At 45.1% G+C, this 15,988-nt stretch overlaps 3 protein-coding genes across 3 annotated transcripts; 2 read left to right on the top strand and 1 right to left on the bottom strand.

Annotated features, from left to right (window-relative positions):
- Positions 1-1,257: 1,257 nt before the first annotated feature.
- Positions 1,258-2,278, top strand: LOC113470170. Its single transcript, XM_026828400.1, has 2 exons — positions 1,258-1,526; positions 2,035-2,278. The coding sequence occupies exons 1-2, from the start codon at positions 1,438-1,440 to the stop codon at positions 2,276-2,278; spliced, it is 333 nt and encodes a 110-aa protein (XP_026684201.1). The 5' UTR covers positions 1,258-1,437.
- Positions 2,279-2,709: 431 nt separating this feature from the next.
- Positions 2,710-5,554, top strand: LOC113470171 (vacuolar protein sorting-associated protein 13B-like). The gene is made up of 4 exons (XM_026828408.1): positions 2,710-2,933; positions 3,364-3,406; positions 4,303-5,244; positions 5,290-5,554. The coding sequence occupies exons 1-4, from the start codon at positions 2,762-2,764 to the stop codon at positions 5,552-5,554; spliced, it is 1,422 nt and encodes a 473-aa protein (XP_026684209.1). The 5' UTR covers positions 2,710-2,761.
- A 5,240-nt stretch (positions 5,555-10,794) lies between these two features.
- On the bottom strand, positions 10,795-15,865 carry LOC103515817. The gene is made up of 6 exons (XM_026828401.1): positions 15,634-15,865; positions 14,973-15,170; positions 13,295-13,507; positions 11,891-12,728; positions 11,431-11,536; positions 10,795-11,028 (listed from the first exon to the last, which is right to left on the bottom strand). The coding sequence occupies exons 1-6, from the start codon at positions 15,863-15,865 to the stop codon at positions 10,795-10,797; spliced, it is 1,821 nt and encodes a 606-aa protein (XP_026684202.1).
- Between the last annotated feature and the right edge of the window lie 123 nt (positions 15,866-15,988).

The raw sequence follows: 15,988 nt of genomic DNA on the forward strand, positions 1-15,988 counted from the left end.
GTCATTGGAGCTTGTGAGTGTGGACAAGGAGACGGAAGGAGAGGATGATGTGAATGGTGAGTGTCTTGTCCACAAAAATGGACAATCTGTCCCCAAAAATAAACATTTGGTGGGTGTGTGTGGACATGATCATTATGGTATGTCCTCAAATGTGGACATAATCATTTAGGTATGTCCACAAAAATGGATATAATCATCTTGGTGTGTCCCATTTGACAGCAAAAGGTGGAAATCGTTCCCCGCTTAATACCTACACTACGCTAAATTTTATGACTTGACTCGAACTACCAACCTCCAGATCCAGAGACTTCCATGCTAACCACTACATCACTGAGGTTGGTTTGAGAGCAGAGAGGTTCTTTATAAAATGTACAGCAAAAGTCTCCAACGGATGATGTAGATTCGTTTAGAAAGTGCATATGATACACTTAAGGTTCTTTATAAAATGTACAACAAAAGTCTCCAACGGCTGAAGCTCGAGACTGTACTATTTTGCCTCTAAAATAGCCAAAAAGCCACTATTTTGCCTCTAAAATTGACAATAATTTGCGCTTTTCAGAACGCAAGTATGTTTAAAACGAGAGAGAGAGAGAGAGAGAGAGAGAGAGAGAGAGAGAGAGAGATGATGAAAGTGCATATGATACACTTGTGTGTATTCACAAATAAAATAAATACACCTTTTCTTACAGCGTCCAATTCTCAGTCCGGCAGTTCACCCTCTCAACCCAACAAAGTTGCTCAAACCCCAGACATTCCAAGTCACCCCACGCTTACCCTATTGCTCCACGGCAAATCCGCCGCTGAAGATACAAGTGGCGGATTTCTAACTATAACTCTGACCAGAGCTAACAGTGATAATCTACATTCCAAGATAGGAACTCGCGATAGAGTGCACAAGTTCAACAAGGTAACTACCATGATTTCTTCTTCTTCTTCTTCTTCTTCTTCTTCTTCTTCCTAGCCTTTTCCTATTTAAATAGGGTCGGTGTTTCTTGTCAGTCTCTTCCAGGCAGTCCTGTTATGTACCTCGTGTTCTGATAAATGTCCTGAATCCTTCTCGTCTCAAACTTTAGTAAGGTCAGCTCCCATGGCGTAGTGGTCAGTGCGCTCGCTTTGCACGCGGGAGACCCGGGTTCGACTCCCGGCGGGGTCAAGAAATTTGTATCATGCAAATGATTGTTTCCGTGACTGGCTGTTGCGGGGCCCACTCAGCCTCGTGAGGAAAATGAGTAGCTATGACATATAATATTGCTCCAAATTCCCTCTCAATGGCCTCCGAATGCGAAAAATACCTCCGATGTCAAAAATCCCGCAGCGACGTGGGAAAAAATTTCCAAAAATCCCGCGGGGGAAAAATCCCCGTGTTCGAAAATCCCGCCCATTTGCGTGTTCAAGTTGCGGGATCTGTCGTTTTTGGCGGACGTTTATTTGTATCAGATGGTCAACTACTGGTCGCCACCTGTGGTCTCGATAGCCGAGGGTCCCGGGTTCGATGGAGATCAGCAGAATACGCAGAACAGCTCTGGGTGAGTAGTTTCTTTCAATAAGTTTGGCAAAAAGATAATATTTATTCGAAAAAGAAGAATAAGGCTACAAAAAGTAAAGTTGACCAGCCTGGTCAGCTTGGAAGGTTCCCACCCGGGGTGAACTTTATCTTAAGCAGATAAGGTTCGTTCTCGGAACGGCTGATTTCTTCCTATCCTGTCTCCTTCTCTCTTCGATTTCGGGACAATAATACCTCTGTAGTTACAGTTCCCTAAAAATCCTACAATGCTGCAGTGAGCACCAAAGTTGTGACATAATAACACAAAGAAATTGCATTTACATTTTACATTTTTACAGTTACAGTTCCCTATAAGGAAAAGAGCTATATTTTGATTTCGACTTCATTTAATTTTGGATACCTACCCCCCAAAATAAGTATGTCAAAATACACAAGACCTTGGTTAGACTGCGGGGCAAAGGGACTTTTCAGTCCTTCCCCAACAGAATAAACAAGGTATATTCCATTCTAATAATTTTATTTATTTTCAGACTCGGCTTATCTCGGCAAATCTCGGGAGGCGGCGGCTCCCAAACGAACTCCTCCTTGTTTCACACGCCCCCCGCCTCTCTTAACCACGCCTCCTACGTTGCCCCACCCCTCCAGCAGGACTCTGTGTACAGTAGCGAACCTAGCGGCCGTGGTTCGAGTTACAAAGCGACCTCTGCCGGCACGGGAGCTAAGCTTGGAGCGACACCTCGGGAGATGACGGTAAGACTTGATCGGGTGAAGTGAGATCTTGGTTTTAACTCGACGGTTTTTCATTTATATTTTTTCAATATAAATGAATTAATTTTAAATATAATAAATATGAAAAGAACATGAATACATATGAACATTTTAAAGATATTTTTTTCATTTTTTATTTTTATTTTTTTTTTTAGAGATTTGATAGAGGGAACCGTAACGACGGAAGAAGAAATGAAAGTGGGACATTTCAGGAGAGACAAATTAGAGGAAGCAGTGAGCCGACTACGAGAGAAAGCAAGTACAGTGCTTCCTGGGAAAGTACTCCGGGAGAGCATAATCAAATCAAATCTCAAATTATTCGTGTTAAAGCAGAGCTTTCGACAACTTTTGTGGATATCACAGCATTACTGAGTGCCTCCTTTGCAATCAATTTCCATATTTCAATAATGAAATATTCGGGGGGAACGTGATGGAAGAGAATCAGTGGAGAAGGGTAGGTCGAGATATACCGAGTGTTCGGCACTTAGAATGGATGCGAAAGCCACTGTGCCCCGAGAAGAAGGGATGAGTGAGGGATGTGATACCTCACTTACAATGGATGTGACATCGATTGATGTGAAATATGACATGAAGACTTTAGAAGAGATTCGTGAAATGAAAATGGACGAGAAACAAGTTCGACTGTCTGAAAACGCCCAATCTAAGCGCGTCTGTACCGTCTCCATTTGGAACGCGTAGAGAGGGTTCTATAGACAAAACTCCTCTGAGAAAGCAAAGTGGGACATCTCAGGAGAGACAAATTAGAGGAAGCTGTGAGCCGACTACGAGAGAAAGTAAGTACAGTGCTTCCTGGGAAAGTACTCCGGGAGAGCATGATGGACAAAAATCAGTGCAAAATATTCGGGGGGAACGTGATGGAAGAGAATCAGTGGAGAAGGGTAGGTCGAGATATACCGAGTGTTCGGCACTTAGAATGGATGCGAAAGCCACTGTGCCCCGAGAAGAAGGGAGGAGTGAGGGATGTGATACCTCACTTAGAATGGATGTGAAATATGACATGAAGACTTTAGAAGAGATTCGTGAAATGAAAATGGACGAGAAACAAGTTCGACTGTCTGAAAACGCCCAATTGGGTTACCAAAGTTTTCCCCGAGAAAGAAATCTGGGAATTTCCCACGCGGGAAAGTCGGAGGGAACTTTCGAAAATTCGGAGAAAAATCCCGCAAATCTCGTGGAATTTTCGAGTGAAACGGAGGGAATTTTCGGACCCGAGGAAATTCCTCACAGCTCCGTTCACACGGGGGTAAAAGTTGAACGTCCCTTGTACGGCGACAGACCCGTCCCGTCTGGGCCTATCGACCCTGGGTTAGAAGCCCCAGGCGCGACTGCGTGGGGTAGAAAAACAAACCCGCCCCCTGTCGTCCACGGGAAAAGGTTGCGTAAAATATCATCGGCCTCCACGATTGGGTCTTCGGAATACGCCTCTGTACATAGGAAAGTGTCCCAGGAGAAAACAGGGGCGGATTTGTCGTCAGCTAAGAAGGTGACCCAATCGTTAATAGGGGCGGATCTCTCCGTTCACACGGGGGGAAAAGTTGAACGTCCCTTGTACGGGGACAGACCCGTCCCGTCTGGGCCTATCGACCCTGGGTTAGAAGCCCCAGGCGCGACTGCGTGGGGTAGAAAAACAAACCCGCCCCCTGTCATCCCCGGGAAAAGATTGCGTAAAACATCATTGGCCTCCACGATTGGGTCTTCGGAATACGCCCCTGTACATAGGAAAGTGTCCCAGGAGAAAACAGGGGCGGATTTGTCGTCAGCTAAGAAGGTGACCCAATCGTTAATAGGGGCGGATCTCCGGGAAAAGGTTGCGTAAAACATCATCGGCCTCCACGATTGGGTCTTCGGAATACGCCCCTGTGCATAGGAAAGTGTCCCAGGAGAAAACAGGGGCAGATTTGTCGTCAGCTAAGAAGGTGACCCAATCGTTAATAGGGGCGGATCTAACTTCAAGTGTCGAGAGGAAGGTTTCACAATCAATGCACCCGAGAAAGAAATCTGGGAATTACCCACGCGGGAAAGTCGGAGGGAACTTTCGAAAATTCGGAGAAAAATCCCGCAAATCTCGCGGAATTTTCGAGTGAAACGGAGGAAATTTTCGGACCCGAGGGAATTCCTCACAGCTCCGTTCACACGGGGGGAAAAGTTGAACGTCCCTTGTACGGGGACAGACCCGTCCCGTCTGGGCCTATCGACCCTGGGTTAGAAGCCCCAGGCGCGACTGCGTGGGGTAGAAAAACAAACCCGCCCCCTGTCGTCCCCGGGAAAAGGTTGCGTAAAACATCATCGGCCTCCACGATTGGGTCTTCGGAATACGCCCCTGTACATAGGAAAGTGTCCCAGGAGAAAACAGGGGCGGATTTGTCGTCAGCTAAGAAGGTGACCCAATCGTTAATAGGGGCGGATCTAACTTCAAGTGTCGAGAGGAAGGTTTCACAATCAATGCAGGAGGAACGTATATTCTCAAAGAGGTTTTCAACACAAGCCTCCATCAGTGAAAGCGATGTGTTGAGTACAGAATTAGGTGCGTCTCATCACGAACCGCCTCTGTATCGAGAAGAAATTTCGCCTCCCAAAGAGGCAGAAACATCCCAGATCGACCACTTTCAAAGTGAAACCCTCGTTCGGAAACCCAAAGAAGCCCCCCGCGAAAGATCCATCGATCCGCGAAAGATTTCGTCCTCTATTCTGAAGAAAACCTCATCTTCGTCTCTCGGGGAAAGTTTCGCGACGAAAAAGGTCTCCCTCGATTTACCCACAGACCACCGCGCGATGTCGCCTGCAAAACCCAAAGTCCCCTTCGTGTCGACAGCCCGGCTGCCGCTGCTTTTCTTAGACGTGAAAAACGTACGAGTCATCATCCCGCTGGAAGCGATCGAAAGCGGTCAGGCTAAGCGAGAAAAAGTTGGCGGGAGGAACGTCGCGTCCGCGGGGAAAACTAACGGAGAGGCTGACCGGATTTCTGGCGGGGGAAGCGACCCGTCCCGCGGTGGAATTCCAACCAGCGACCCTCCACTTTCGCCGGGAGGGAGCACCTCGCTCCCGTTAACTTCGGAGTGCCTCCACGATTGTGTGATAGTCACGCTGGGTGGGATCTCGATTTCGCCCCAGGTGGATAATCCCCTGTGTCGGGTGGAGTGTAGGCCGGACCTGTTGGGCTTGGCGAGGAAGTTTGGCGTGGATCATGTACTTGGCTCACAGATCGAGGACCGGCAGTATCAGCTCGATGTGGGGACGATTGGCGTGAGCTCGGGTAAGTAGAGTTTGATTTACATTCATTTCTCTCCACAGTTTCATACAGTACGCTCCAAAATCAATACAGCCATTCACACCAGCCCAAACCCTACCCATTGCAAAGGCGATCAATCCACCAATTGCAGCACAGATACGCTATCCCGTGGAACCAAATATCGCCGCCATATTGAAAAGCTCAAGGTCAAATTAGAAGCGTATGGTTTATCCGAGATGACCTTGACGACAGATCAGATGACCTTGATAGTCAACCATCTTGAATCAGGTATTTTTTTTTTTTATTTATGTAATTTTTTATTTTTATTTTCTAGAAGTTTAACCTCATTGTATAACGGCTAAGGTTTTTAGTGGTGAGGATATAACCCTCCATTCGGCGAAATGTTACTCTTAAATTCATCAGATTAACCTTACCCTACTTGAGTCGGCTCCAATTTTTTTTAGCAGCACGCGATTGTCCAAATGTCCACCCATTCGGGTACCAACCACGTGCAACGTTGCTTAACTCCAGGACTCTAACGAGACCTGGTGTAGGTATTCAACTATACGCTCTAGTATAGCTGGTCGCTTACTTACTTTCCTTACCGTTTCCGTTTTGATTAAAGGCTATTAGAATACATTTTTTCCAGAGCAGTGCTACTTTCCATCTTTTACCTTTTTGTTTATATTTGTTTGTTTTCAGATCTCCCCAGTCTGTGTCTCAACCTGTCCAGCGGTCTGCTGAGCCTATCTCATCCATTCTCCTCTCACCTCCACATCTCCACACTCAGCCTATCCACTCAACTCACCTCCACTTGTCCACCACGCTTCCTAGTGGACCCCATGGAGGTGAAAGTTGGGTTGGACTGTGCCTGGGAGAGCTGGTATCCAACGTTCCTCATGTTCTTGAATGGTGAGTAGGGGTTAGATACTTGTTGGTGTCAAAAAATATCATTTTTTTCAATAAGTTTTGACAGAGGGAACTGTAACTGCTAAGGTCTTATCGTCCTGAAATCGAAGAGAGAAGGAAGACAGGATAGGAGAAAGCCAGCCGTTCCGAGAACGAACATTATCCCATCAGGATAAACCCGCCCCGGGCGGGAATCGAACCCGCGGCCTAGCGCTTACAAGGCAGACGCACTACCAACTAAGCTAACTAGGCTGGCAAAGAGAGAAGGAAGACAGGATAGGAGAAAGCCAGCCGTTCCGAGAACAAACATTATCCCATCAGGATAAAATCCGCCCCGGGAATCGAGCCCAGTGGCCTAGCGCTTACAAGGCAGACGCACTACCAACTAAGCTAGCTAGGCTGGCTGAACCTTAACTTAATTTATGCCGTAGGACGAAAGCCAGCCGTTCCGAGAACGAACATTATCCCATCAGGATAAAATCCGCCCCGGGCGGGAATCGAACCCGGGACGAAAGCCAGCCGTTCCGAGAACGAACATTATCCCATCAGGATAAAATCCGCCCCGGGCGGGAATCGAAGGATAGGAGAAAGCCAGCCGTTCCGAGAACGAACATTATCCCATCAGGATAAAATCCGCCTCGGGCGGGAATCGAGCCCAGTGGCCTAGCGCTTACAAGGCAGACGCACTACCAACTAAGCTAGCTAGGCTGGCTGAACCTTAACTTAATTTATGCCGTAGGACGAAAGCCAGCCGTTCCGAGAACGAACATTATCCCATCAGGATAAAATCCGCCCCGGGCGGGAATCGAACCCGGGTCTAGCGCGAGCCGTTCCGAGAACGAACATTATCCCATGAGGATAAAATCCGCCCCGGGCGGGAATCGAACTCGCGGCCTAGCGCTTACAGGATAAAATCCGCCCCGGGCGGGAATCGAACCCGCGGCCTAGCGCTTATAACCCGTTCCGAGAACGAACATTATCCCATCAGGATAAAATCCGCCCCGGGCGGGAATCGAACCCGCGGCCTAGGTGTTCCGAGAACGAACATTATCCCATCAGGATAAAATCCGCCCCGGGCGGGAATCGAACCCGCGGCCTAGCGCTTCCATCGAGAACGAACATTATCCCATCAGGATAAAATCCGCCCCGGGCGGGAATCGAACCCGCGGCCTAGCGCTTACAAGGTAGAAGTCTTATCGTCCCGAAATCGAAGAGAGAAGGAAGACAGGATAGGAGGAAAGCCAGCCGTTCCGAGAACGAACATTATCCCCGCCCCGGGCGGGAATCGAACCCGCGGCCTAGCGCTTACAAGGCAGACGCACTACCAACTAAGCTAACTAGGCTGGCTGTTCCGAAACAATAGAAATATATCTTACCAGATAATTTAAAAAGGTCGTCCCAAGATCTCACGTCTAGACTGACAGTATAGTTAACTAGGCTGGCAAGTCAAGAGCCAGCATGGAATGTATTGTGTCTCTCATCGCCCATCTGATGAGGGACATACTACGGGATGGGCATGCTAGGACACAGACCACGCGCGTCTAATGTAACATCAGTTATTTCATAGCTACGAAATAAAAACGGCGTTGAAAAACTTTATTTTTTTTTTTTTCATTTCTCGGTCTTCTCTCCTTCCCCAGGTAACATCGAATATGTGAGCGTGAACATCTCCGCCTATCAGTTAGAAGTACTCTATCGTATCTACCATCAATACAAACATCTTCTACCAACCAGACATACTTCTAATAATATACTCGTGTCCTTCTTCCTATTGGGGAAGCACCAAAATTGAGAAATTGATTTTGAACGGTTATTTTTGCTTCAGATGAGCCCCACTAGTGATTGATATTGAATTTCATAATTATTAAGAACTTGTCGTTAATTCTTCTGAAGCCACGACAATGAAAAAAGAAAGCTCCTTTTCTGTTTAACCTAACCTCATAATAACACTGACCACTGCTCAAATTGCGAAAGCTCCTTTTTGTGTTTAACCTAACCGCACAACACTGGTCACTGTTCATTTCTGAATGCTCCTTTTTGTGTTCAACCTAACCCCATAATAACACTGGTCACTGCTCATTTGTGACAGCTCCTTTTTGTAGCATTGTTCCATTGAAGTGACTTCTTAACAAGTACCATTACATTTTTAAAGAGGTAAGATAGAGGGAACTGTAACTGATAAGGTCTTATCGTCCCGAAAGTGAATAGAGAAGAAAGACAGAAAAGGAGAAAGCCAGCCGTTCCGAGAACGAACCTTATCCCTTTAGGATGAAAGACTCTGGATCTGGAGGTTGGTGGTTCGAGTCCAAGTCATGTAAAATTTAGCGTAGTGTATTAAACGGGGAACAACATTATTTGTGACAAGCATTTATGCTTAACACAATTTTTTTCTTATTTCTTCTTCGTTTTCTTTTTCTTCTTCTTTCTCTTCTCCCGTTTATACAGGGTTGGTCCGCCTCTTCCAGTCAGTTCTATTTTTTCATTCGGTCCATCTTAGCCCCCTTTTCCCATAAACTTTTTTATTACGCAATTTTCCCCCGTCTTCCTAGGTCTACCAATTAAAATTGTCTCTTCTAAATAATTCTTATACTTCACAGGACAATATCCGACCAATGGCATGTCTTCATTTGATTCAGCCTGACCTACTGGTGAAAACCAACTCCCTACAAGTGCAAGCATCTGAACATACCACGGTTAACATATACGATATCAAGGTGTATATGAATAAATCTCATGAGACGCCCACTGGTTACTATGACAACCAAGATAGTGCGTCACTTGCAGAAGGTAATGTATTACATAGCGAGAAGAAAAAAACATTGGAAAAGTAGATAATCCTTTAAATAACCAACATCAAATCACTTTAACATATACGATATCAAGGTGTATATGAATAAATCTTATGAGACGCCCACTGGTTACTATGACAACCAAGATAGTGTGTCACTTGCAGAAGGTAATGTATTACATAGCGAGAAGAACAAAACATTGGAAAAGTAGATACCTAATCCTTTAAATAACCAAAATCTCAAATTATTTGTGTTAAAGCAGAGCTTTCGACAACTTTTGTGGATATCACAGCATTACTGAGTGCCTCCTTTGCAATCAATTTCCAGCGGCTTCAGCTATAGCCGAAAGGTGATGACTGATGACAAAATAGAGAAAATATCTCTTCTATCAGCCATACACCAGGGTGATGGTCTCTAGCCATGTTTAATTGGCTCATCCTGAACCACAGTCAAACATCGTGAGGACTTGTGCTTGTTCTTTTCAAGCAGAGAGAACCCTTGGAAACTATCAGCTAGCTAGGCTGGTTAGGGTTGGCTATTCTCCTCCCTGTTTATAGTCGCACAGCCAGACGCTAGTCTACTCTCTGTTTAACGTTCTCTAGCTAGAGAAAGAGTCGGAATATAATAAGCCTGTGTTTATCCTAATCGAATAGGACCAAAAGGTCTCAATAGCTTAAACATAAACAATAAGAGCGGAAGTACATAAACAATAAGAGCGTCCTAAATTACAGACATTCCTGAAGAAAGAGAAAGCCAGTGACGGTGACGAGCACCATTTTCAATAGAGCGAAATTAAAAGGTCTCAATAGCTTAAACATAAACAATGAGAGAGGAACAATAAGAGCGTCCTAAATTACAGACATTCCTGAAGAAAGAGAAAGCCAGTGACGGTGACGAGCACCATTTTCAATAGAGCGAAATGGACTGAAATTAAGCAACGTTGGGCGTGGTTAGTATCCGGATGGGTGACAATCTGAAAAAACAATACCTACAGGGGAGGGGAAGTTTGACCAACCAGAGGTCTTCCCCTGAGCCGAGCTTGGCGCTCATGTTAGCACCTGGTGGGGAGAAAAAGAAGCTCTTATTCAAACGATTGCCTAAATCGTTCGAATAAAAGTAATGCAACTACCTGATGGGGAGGAAAAGAAGATCTTAAGGTTAAGGCCCGTCCCACTTGTGAGTTTCATCCGATTTTTTTCCGAATGCCCATTATCTTCTCTTGATTTATTTGCGGTGAGGCTGAGAGCTTCTTCACAATTTTTGTGGATATCACAGCATTACTAAGAGCCTCCTGTACTATTTCTGATATATCTATAAATTTTTATTTTTACTCTGGTAATGCCGCCAATGGTCGCTACTCGATTAAAGTAGCTACTCAATTGTCCTCACGAGGCTGAGTGCACCCCGAACCGCCATTCGGCGAAAGCTAAATCCGCTACAACAACAACAACAACAACCAACTCACTCATTTCTCCCCCCACTCCTTTGACCCGGCTGCAAGCGTAGTACTTCCGGATAATGGTGCGGGATTTGGAATCGATCGCGGGACTCTGGGTCTGTGAGACTGCCAGAACTCACTCATTTCTCCCCCCACTTCTTTGACCCGGCTGCAAGCGTAGTACTTCCGGATAATGGTGCGGGATTTGGAATCGATCGCGGGACTCTGGGTCTGTGAGACTGCCAGGATAAACCACAAAGCCTTGTACATCTAGAGGGTAGCTGGAGTGGTTGGCCGCGGAGTAGACGGGTTGCAGGTTCAACACCCGGATGTTGTCGAATTCCGAGGAGGTCAGTGTGATGTAGGCCATCTGTAAAGAGACACGTAAATCTGTTGGCATAATGAAACCACTCGTTCTGAGCTGACAAACTAAAGATTTTTTTTTTTTAAACAAGGAAAGTTTAAAAAAAGAGGTTTGAAAGAGGGGGCAGTAGGTATCTACTGAGATCTTACTGTCGCAAAATCGGATAGGAAAAAGAGAGATGGAGGACAGGATGGGACAAAGCCAACAGTTCCAAGAACGAACCTTCGTAGATTCGTATAAGCTTAACCCAACTTTTAGGACTGTTTGCCCCTACACCTAAGCCTCAGAGTATTTGTGTACTAGAACGAGACTTATCTCTTAGATAAAAAAAAACCTTTAAGATAAAGTCCGTTTGGGGCGGGAATCGAACCCGCGATCTAGAGCTAACAAGGACAAACTTCTACTTACATATTCCTCACACAGGACATCCACGTACACAAAACTATTGGGAAACAACAGCCCGGACACCTTGGGCGTATAGAACGCCTGGCTACTCCTCAACTCAAGCGAGCAAGTCGACTAAAGAGAGATGGAGGTCAGGATAGGACAAAGCCAGCAGTTCCGAGAACGAACCTTCGTAGATTCGTATAAGCTTAACCCAACTTTTAGGACTGTTTGCCCTTACACCTAAGCCTCACAGTAGGCTATTTGTGTACTAGAACGAGACTTATCTCTTAGATAAAAAAACCTTTAAGATAAAGTCCGTCTGGGGCGGGAATCGAACCCGCAATCTAGAGCTAACAAGGACAAACTTCTACTTACATATTCCTCACACAGGACATCCACATACACAAAACTATTGGGAAACAACAGCCCGGACACCTTGGGCGTATAGAACGCCTGGCTACTCCTCAACTCAAGCGAGCAAGTCGACTGGAACCGCCGTCCCCTCAGCAGGAGACAGACCCAGAAACTCGAATCCAAACGGGGTGGAGACAGCACGGAGTGCCGGTCAAGCGAACACAGAATCGAAGCATCGGGGGAAAAGTTTTCACCGCGCGAAGAGCTCGCTTCCCGCGGCGGGTCGGGGAACACAGAGTGTTGGGCGGGAGACGAGCGCTCCCGCGGGCAAAGCATAGGGTCTCGGCTAGCCGGAGTCCGCCGGGGATAGAGCGTCGCCCCGCGCCACAGATTTCCCCGAGTAGGCGAGCTCGAACTTTCCTCCCGTGAGCTAGAGTCTAGGCCCGCGTCACTTGAGTCTCTCCGAAGCGCGATTTCAACCGGGAGGGAGTTGAAGAGCAGCGCCCAGGGTTTGAGCGTCACACAGAGGCAGTGGTTGTACAGGGGGACGGGCGTGTATTGGATGTCTATATGGGTAACGGTGTCTGTAGGGCGGGCAGTGGTATAGTGCGTAGAGAAAGGCCAGAGATGGGGGATGCCTTCGAGGGAAGATTCCCAGATGTTAAGAGGCGGAAGACTGGTTTTTGGGTTTGGAGACTTTTCACTGGCTGAAGGTGGTATTTGGTGGTATTTTTCTCCGATTGAGGGTGGAAATTGGTGGTTGTTGGAAGACTTTTCAATGTTTGAGGGTGGAATTTGGCTGGAAGATCTTCCATTGCCGAGACTACTGGAGGTTTCTGAACTGCCCAGATTGGATTGGGAGGTGAAGGAAAGGACAGAAGGGGTGTCCATGGAGTCAGGTACGATACGACGTGTTATTTGATCAATGAGGGTGTCTGTTTGGGCGCAGGGAGGATTTTCTTCACCTGGAGAGAAAAAGAACATGGTTAGTTTAGCACCTAGAGAAAATATGACCCAATAGTCGATTTCTAGCATTTGAAAACAACCAAATTTAGCAGCTTGGGAGAAAAGCCTTTCGTATGCTATCATAACTATCTTCAAATGTTATTTATTTGCAGTCCAAGCAACATAGACCATATGGCTTTACACATCCAGCCAATGGCGTGGTCATTCACCCTGGATGTGTGTTCTTTAAATGTGAAAGGGAAAAATTTTGAAGTGTTTCTAAAATGAAATAAAATCAATTTGCTCACCCCCAGGAAGTTCAAGCTGGTAGTTATACAGAATATCCAGAGCAGATTGTGCTGTCTAGCAGTTACAGTTGCCTCTATCACACCCTTTCAAAAAGAAAAAAAAATTAATTACCTACTGTTGTTTGTTTTTCTACAGGAGTTTTAAGATCTGACTAATTGACTGAGTGGTCCACTGAAAAGAATAGTTCTTTTTTTTATAACTCACTCACTTTTTACACATCTCTTTAACTACGAGTTTTCGAAGTACTTCTAAAATGAAATAAAATCAATTTGCTCACCCCCAGGAAGTTCAAGCTGGTAGTTATACAGAATATCAAGAGCAGATTGTGCTGTCAGTTCGGAATAAGGAGGGGCATTGTGTTCCACGGTTTTGTACGAGACTTGCAATGCGGGGGTCGTGACTTTGGTACTCTGAGTGAGCTGGAAACAGACCTGGTGGGTATCTTGCGAGGTACAGTTGGGGATGTTCAGCTCTGCCAGTTGACCTTTGCCTGGGGGGGCAAAATAGGAATTTTAATTAAACCCTTAGGAAAATGGCCTAATAGCTAATTCCATTGGATTTGTAAACAACAAACAACTTAATTGTGTTAAGCATGAATACATGTTACAAATGTCGTTCCTCACTACGCTAAATTTCATGACCTCGAACCACCAACCTTAACACCTGAAATCTACTGCCATAGCTACTACATCATTGAGATTGTTGTGAGGATAAAAATTACAGAGCAGAATAATATACAGTGTGTATATAAAGTCTGTCCCAGCGCTGGGTTTTTCGTTATCCGCTCATACTGGGGTTTACCAACTCGGGATTGAGATTATTTTTTTCAACTTATTGTTTCATTACAAATTTTCATCAGTAAATGGTTTCATCAAATTAAATTGATCCCAAGGGCAAGGCAATGCCTAAACCCTTGACAAATGAACTGTCCCTGAAGGCATGCGATGTGTTCGAACCCACTCGACCCCTAGATGAAACGAGGATTTCCCTGTAATACCGAGGTCAAGGTCGGTCCCAACTCGATCCTAAGACAATCCACGGTGGTGAAACTCGATCTTGACTATCTAATTTAAAAGAGATATAACTCTTCTACAAAGATCAACTTCAATTTTAAGCTAAATTACTACGTTTTCCAAGGCCTTCGTTATGATACGGCACAAACAAATGGCTCTCATTTAACATGTTGGATGTTGGAAATAAAGTAAACCATTTCAATCAATCAACAAAAAAAAAAAAAAAAAAAAAAACAAACAAAAAATTAACCCCAAGGACAAACAGGGGAACTTCAGAATAGAATAGAATAGAATAGAATATAGGTACCTTGTTTATCCTGCCCGAATAGGACTGAAAAGTCCCTTTACCCCAGCAGTCTAAACAAGGTCTCGTATATTTGATGGGTTAAAAAATAATACATACAACTAACAATTCAGTAAAAAGACCTTGCTTAACTAGAAAAAAAACGTTTGGCAATCATTTGAATAAAAGTAATTAATGCAACTACCTGATGGGGAGGAAAAGAAGATCTTAAGGTTAAGGCCCGTCCCACTTGTGAGTTTCACCCGTTTTTTTTTTTTTTTTTTTTCCGAATATCAGAATAGGCAATGTATAGTCGTATTTTATTGTGCCCCTCTGTGCGCAAAGAGGCAACACAGAGGTGATTTTTCACTCGTTGGGCGTAATGGCGCCACCACACTTACTGCCACTAGACGCTAATGTATTTTCAATGGTTATCTGAAAGAGGGCCTCTGAGTGAAATTTTCATATTTCTTGACGTAAAAATTCCAAGAATTGAAGAGCCTGTCTCTTATTTAAGGGAGATGTTTTCATACACGGATGTCTGTGGATAAACGCCATGGAATATGCTTTGGCAGCCAGGGTGTTCCAAAAACTTGAAATTTCATATCTCCTTGGCGAAAGCACCACAGAGGCAGATAATAAAGTACGGCTCGACTTACCAATAGGTATGGTACCACTCCACACCGAGTCCTGTATCTTGATCTTCATCTCATACTTGCTGATGTCAGCTACAGGGCTTAACATAACAGATGGGGAGACAGTCTTAGCGGGAACTTGCACTAGCTGATTCTCACCGCCATGACATAGTAGTAGGAAGTGGAGGTCCTGGTTGAACAGATTGGCACAATGCAGGTTGCCTGAAAGAATAACCGAAGTGACTTTTCAGTTTTAACTGGACTTGACCATTTTAATTCAAAATCAGTTCTATTCTACAGAAGTGGTCTACAAAATTTGGTTAAGTCAGCCTAGTTACTAGGTCGCGGGTTCTATTCCCGCCCAGGGCGAATTTATCCTGAACAGATAAGGTTGGTTCTCGGAACGGCTGGCTTTGTGATATCCTGTCATGTCTTCGATTTGGGTACTATAAAACGCCCGCTGTTACAGTTCCCTCTATCAAACCTCTTGAGAAAAAAGGAATTTTAATTGTGTTAAGCAAGTGCTTATCACAAATGTCGCTCCCCGCTTAATACACTACGCTAAATTTTATGACTAGACTTGAACTCGAACCACCAACCTCCACATCCAGAATCCATCGTGCTAACCACTAGACATTTCAGCGTTAAGAGTGGTATTATCTTCCACCCAAACTCATCAACTTACCATGAATGGGAACCACCTTGGAGTTATCACAGTCACCCACTTCCACCACAATGGGAAATAGTTTTCCATTAGGACCTCGCACATAGAGGGGGTGTTGCCCTTTCGTTTCAGAGTTAAGGGCTAGGGGCGAGCTCCATTGGAAGTCGGCAGATTTGATGTTGAATTCGAGCCAGTGTTGACGAGATGTGTTCGGGCTAGGACTCTTGAACCAGGAAAAGTAGACGCATTCCATGCTGAAATACAAGCAAAGTAGAAGTAAATGGCAAAGGCTGATACAAATTACCTACAACTTCATTATCTTCTTCTTTTTCTTCGCCTTTTTCCTATGTTCAGACGGGGTCTGACATTTGCTTTT

This window comes from Diaphorina citri, unplaced genomic scaffold (genome assembly GCF_000475195.1).
Source record: "Diaphorina citri unplaced genomic scaffold, Diaci psyllid genome assembly version 1.1 scaffold1420, whole genome shotgun sequence".
In the NCBI taxonomy this organism is placed as follows: domain Eukaryota; kingdom Metazoa; phylum Arthropoda; class Insecta; order Hemiptera; family Psyllidae; genus Diaphorina; species Diaphorina citri.